At 39.0% G+C, this 6,156-nt stretch overlaps 1 protein-coding gene across 1 annotated transcript in view; it reads left to right on the forward strand.

The window, feature by feature from the left end:
• LRIG3 (leucine rich repeats and immunoglobulin like domains 3) overlaps positions 1 to 3,466 on the forward strand; it is a 68,226-nt gene extending 64,760 nt beyond the window's left edge. The window contains exon 19 of the mRNA XM_042470418.1: positions 1,548 to 3,466. Within this exon, the coding sequence (XP_042326352.1) occupies positions 1,548 to 1,795 (248 nt within the window). The 3' untranslated portion in view covers positions 1,796 to 3,466. The remainder of the gene's footprint in view (positions 1 to 1,547) is intronic.
• Positions 3,467 to 6,156: the final 2,690 nt, after the last annotated feature.

Below are 6,156 nucleotides of genomic sequence, written 5' to 3' on the forward strand. Positions count from 1 at the left end.
CATATAGGCTGTTTCAATCTTTCTCTTCCTGCAAAGAGTTTCAGAGAACCATAAAGCATTATCTTCTCCCTATCTTATCTTCTACTCTTTGACATGACTTTTTCATCAATCAAAGATATTCAAAATCATAAAGGAAAAATATGGTGACCACGTTAGAGACACAGGGCTAATTCTGTCTGAGATGCTGTCAGTTAATATAGTATTGAGGGATTTCAGTGTAGGCTGAGGCCATTCCCATTATTGGCCATATAAAGACTAGAGAGAAAACAATAAAAAAACAGGTAATTTAATTTCAATTCCCATTGGCAATAGAAAAGTAACCTCTTGAGATCCAGATGTCCCTGCCCTGCATGAAGCTAACTGCTCCTTTGTTAAGCAGAACACTGAATTTCTCAAGGAGTCTCTGAAATCCCTCAATACCATCTTAACTCACAACTTCTCAGATCAAATATAAGCCTGTGACTCTAACATAATCATTATTTTTAACACCATTGCCTGATGAAGAATCCAGTGAAACTTTGAAAGCTTGCATAATGTATTTTATGCTTTGGAGTTGGCCAAGATCCAGTTGACCAAACAGTAAGTATTGCTGCTTGTGGGTTTTGGATTTTGTTGTGATTTGTTGTGATGAACGGCCAACACAGCTACCTCAATTATATTTTTTTTCCTTTGAAATGGGCCCGATACAGACTGGAAGAAAGCGGCAGTCTGAGGCTGCCCCTTTCTTCTTTAGATCATTGCTGTGGCAACCGCACAGCCACAGCAACGATCCGCAGCAAAAGGGATCTCCGAAATGCAGCTCCTTCCGTTGACGCCACCAAGGTGCCATAAGCTCCCTAGGGTGTCATGGTAATGTCATGCATGTGCCATGCTGTTTGGACGCAGTGTGCACATGTCATCGATACGTGCTCCATGTGGACGGCGGTGCCTAAAGATCGTGCCACCATCATGCGTTAGGGTTCCGGAGCGTGCAGGTGCCACGTGCTCTGGAACCGTAGAATTGGCCCTAGGCCGCCGCAAACCAGCAGTCTCTACTGTGTCATAAGTTAGGCTGATCGAGGCTGAGTAGCTCAAACTCATGTGACAAGCTTCCTGCCTAAATATATATTTGAATCTAGCTCTTTCTTTCCACTACATTGTCCTGTGTTTTACAGGCAAAACTGATCTCTGTGTCCTGCAGTCTCTCCAAACAACTGAATGCCAGATAGCCAGCTTTCCATGATTATTCAGCCCAGTTTGTTAGATCCACATTGGGAACTTCCCCATTTAGCACACAGTTGAGCTCCTAGTTTCCCAGCCAGCTAAAGAGATGTGAAAAGAAGCCTCCTTTCAAAGTTGTGTATCTCTTGGCTTGGACTGGGGCAGATGGGGTTGTTTTCAAAGGCATCTCTTACTAAACACAGCATGAACTATAGTATGTCAAGAGATAAAGGCACAAACGCAATTTTTTGTTTAGATATTTTGCATTGGTCAGTGGGTTTTGTACATTTTTTCTCTAAAGAAAACATTTAATAATTTCTCTCTCTCTCTCTCTTTGTCTCTTTAAGGAACTTTTGGAAAACCGATATGGAGGCATCAACTTGATTCCTTCCCAGGCTCTAAGCAGCCACCTGTTTGGCAACCAAAAGCCTCCCATAGTCATCTTCACGAGTCGTTGGACTTTGACTCAGAATCTGAGGATGATTATAGAAAGGACAGGACGTTTCCTGCTGGTGACAATGCCAAATGTATTTACAAGCAGGCAGCTGAACATTTTAGGACTCCTACTTTTCAGTCCTTTGAATTGGATACATAGCTTCCTCACTCACCTTAACCTCCCCCCAAAATTTTATGAACCAAAGGAATATACTACCTCAAAGTGGACATTATTTAAAAGGAAAGGGAAGAAAAGATGTTCCATTCTTGTTTTTTAATAGAGCTATGATTCAGAAAAGAAATACATTTTATATGGATACAGGTTTATTTCCAAAACATTATACATTTGTGTGGATTATACATTCCTTATAGAATATATTTCTAATAATTTTATAGCTTTGTTTTAACCAAATGGTACCTTTTTTTGTAAATTAATGGTGTGAATAATAACTATGCATTTGTTACTAAGAGAGACTGTTTTATTCCAATGAGTGCTAAAGCATTCCAAACAACTACCGATATATGTAAAGTAAGTGTGTGTGCGTGCGTGCGTGTGTGTGTGTGTGTAGATGTGTTTAATGGACATTTGAAAGTTATGACATGGTTGTATTTGCATATCACTTTTAAAAAGTTTGACTTCTCTCTGTTCACAAAGATCTATATTATTATTATTATTAAAAGGACAGGTTTCTGTTCAGAAAAATGAAAAGGTGATTTCTCTGCCTCCCCTTGGTCAAGTCATCTGCAGTATAGTGAATAAGCCATAGCAGGGTATCAGCACTATGCACAAATCTACTTGTAAATTTTTTTGCTCCCTGTAGATTTCATTATTGCTACCCCAGGTGCTACATATGATTCATCCCCAACCACCAATATGTATCACAGTTCTCAAAGCAAAATTAGCAACAGGGAACACTACTCCCAAATGTTAGCAATCCCACCAGCATATACCAGCTTCAGTCAAGTGGCTTTAAACTGCAAGCAATGAATTCCTTGAACTGAGGACAACATGTCCACATTCCCTTTTCATATATTTTCTTAATCACCAAATAGAGAAAGTATGGATTGTATTAATCTTTTTATGATGCTCAATTGAAAAAAAACTATTGCTCTGAGATTTCCATGTATTGAAATTGCCTGAAAACACCTACACGCCAACAGTCTCCTGTTTGGCATCTTCAGTGCAGACATCCAAGGGCAGGAAAGTCTTTGCTGCACTGTAATAATGTGTGAAGTGATGATACATCCTCTTTGATTTGTCATTTCCAAAGTGCTGCTAAGCCAAACAGTCCACCAGCTGTGTACTCTTCATCCCTTCCAGTGAAAAATCAGGGGCTGGATTCTGGTAGGTCCTCGTTTCAATGATCATGTACAAAGGCCCCAGGTTTAGTCACTGACATTTCTATTTCAAAATAGTGAGATTGCAGACAACCTACCTTTGGTCATTGTAGCTAGTCATGTACAAGGTTAGGCAACAGTCTTGTACCAAGTAATAAGGCACATTGAATTAGGTAGTTGTGGATAGGATTGCACTATTAGATGGAATAAATAGTGTCACCTAGTACAAGGCATCTTTCTACACGAATGTTCCACAGACACTTGCCACAGGCCTAAGTTGTCCCTTGACACATACTATAAATTAGATATTTTGCTTGTGATCTGGCAGTAAGCAGCTGCTAGTTCTCCAGTAAATGCTGCAGGAAAGATTGCTTCTACACTGCAGAAATGGCTGCTAGCTATTTCTATATACTGCTTGTATTTACTTGCTTTTCTTCATGCAAACACATGTCTGGAAACAACCGCATGTAAGGAGAAAATGCTTGCATTTAAAATAAATTGACACAGTGAACCAGCTCTGAATCATTGAAAATATCAAATGGTTATCAGCATGAAAACTGAACCTTCTTCATGACACAACAGCAGAAAGTCAAGTAGATGAAAAACTTGTGAGTTAAATGGCACCATGTTATTCAATTGTCCCGGTAAGCCGCTAGTTTGTATGAAAGGAGGAGCAGTTCCACTTCTGATTAATGTTCAGTGTCTTTCCTTCTTAAACTAGCATGGTGATATTTATACTTTATTGCTGTTGAACATTAGTAATTAGCACTGCAATATTATTCTGTATAATTTAGTTTACCACTACCTATGCTGGCAAATGCAAGTGGTGGAACTAAACCTGCTACATGAAAGACTAGGACTGAGCAATGTGTAGTCTTCCAGATTTCATTGCATTAGCTAAGGCTAAAGGGAATTTCCATCTAGTAGTTGGAGGGTCACAAGTTTCCCACTCTTTTGGGGGATTGCAGTCTGCTTTACAAGAGCACTGGCTGTTGGAACTGATGGCAAAGACCAGAGTTTGCAATTCCCCTTTCCATTTCAGTTAAATAACTGCCCCCACACATGTACAGACCAGAAGTGTGATCCAGGACTATCCAAATCCTAGGTCAATAAAAATAGAATTCTGTGTTCTATATAAGCTATTAAAATAAAACACATTTGTCTTCATAATTTCTCCCACTGCTATGAGTGCAGGTGGGAGAGAAATAGAAAGCATATTTGAAATCTCTCATACACTTCCCCAGTTTCCCAGATAACATTCAGGCATATAATTGTAGAGCTGCATTTCTTTTGGTTAATGTCAATACAGTATCTCATTCTAACAAGGTCCTTTTGAAATGCATTCTTATTTTCTGAGGTTTTGACTGCCCCCTCAGTTCTATCTCATTTGTGAATTTAGGGAGAAAAAATTATCTCCTCCCCATTATCTATGGCATTGATAAAACATTGGAGAGTAATAAGCCTAGGACAGGGTGCTGTGGTATCCCTCTTGGATTTAGAATCTTTTCCTAAAAGTGGCCCATAATTCACTCAGCTACTATCCCTTTTTTTAAAAAAAAGACTAGTTGGCAAGACCTATCCTTGAAAGGTTTATGCTGGTTACTACTTACTGCCAAGAGTCTTACAAATGGAGTCCTTTATAATCTATTACAATATTTTTTCCAGTCTGAATTGGACTAGCCAATCAGTGGTTTTCAAAGCAGTCCCTTTACCTTTTTTGAAGACTGGGAAATTTGCCTGGCTTCAAGCTTGTAGCATATCATTCTAGGATTTCTTAAAGACTCTATACCATATGTTAGCAGCTAAGAATGCAATTCATATGACCCTGAGGATATTATTTAAAGTAGATAGGTATTTTTCCCTAGCATCACCTTACAATTTTTGAAAGGCAGTTCTTGGTCCCACACAGAGACAGGGAAAGTCCGGATTAATCCTCTGTGGTCCCACTTTTTCACTGCTTGTAAAATGTCCCAGCTTATCTTTCCTCCTCCTACTTTCCCCCTTTGCCCTCAACTCATGTTAGATGCTGCAAACTGAATACAAAGTGCAAAAGTAGTTTGCACTCAGCTTGGTAAAGGAGAAGAGGGGTGAAATCTTGCCCTTTATAAGCAAAAGCAAAACTGCTAAAAGCCATTTTAATTCTCTCCGATATTACTTGGCTACAGATGTTATATTTTTCATCTGCAATATTCCGGGGGGGGGGGGGGGGAGTGTAGGAAAAAAATCTGCTACAGTAGAAGCATTTCTGACCTAGTTTTGCACGTGGAGGACAAGAATAATGTGAAGTCACATTGAAACAATTCCTTATTTTCACTCTGAAATAAATCTGCTCTTAGACTAAAGTTGTCAGTGAAGTTGGACAATTCAGTATCAGATTTCTAGATCAAGTTTAAACTGAAAACCTGCCCCACTACCCTCCCCAGACATAATTGCCATTCCAAATAAAAGATTAAGGCATTTTATCTCTTTGGTTAAAAATCAAAGTGCAGTACTTCTGGGTAATTAAAAGTAGATTAAAAGAGGCCCCATCTGTTTTCACTGGTTTTTGTCTAGGGCTCCTGAAAGCTGTGAATCCTCATGTCAGCAGTGTAAGCATATGTGTCTCTCCATGCCCATGTGTCTCTTAGTGGGCTAGTATTACAAGACTCATAGTGGGACTTTTCTTTAAAAAATCGATTCACTTTGAAGGTGCAAATTTATATAGTTGTCAGATTTTCAATACAAAATTGGAAGCAGCTGTTTGAACAGAACTTCATATGCCACATCTTTTAGAGAATAAGGCTGGAGCAAAAGGTTCTCCCCTTCTTAGATCCTGCCCCCCTTTTGCCAGTGAAGTCAAAATCAGAACTTCTCCATCCAAGAACCTGGCATCCAGATTGTAGTACAATTTCCCCCCTTTAATTTACACATTAGTATGGGAGACAGGAAGTTAATCCATCTTCAGTCACTGGTGGTCTAACTACAGAATGGATTTTTCATGCTTTTGTTTATCAAAATTGCCAGGTTTTCTGACTCTTATTGTTAATTTGTCTTCATCGTTGCCAGATGTGAATATGTGGTAGCAGGCATTGATATCGGCATTTGGGGATAATTAACTGTGTTTTGAAAGAAATTAATTTTTCCTGGGTTAGACATAAAACTCTCTGAATCAATAACACACAAAATCCTAAATTAGATTTGCTC

Source organism: Sceloporus undulatus, chromosome 5 (assembly GCF_019175285.1).
Source record: "Sceloporus undulatus isolate JIND9_A2432 ecotype Alabama chromosome 5, SceUnd_v1.1, whole genome shotgun sequence".
NCBI lineage: Eukaryota > Metazoa > Chordata > Lepidosauria > Squamata > Phrynosomatidae > Sceloporus > Sceloporus undulatus.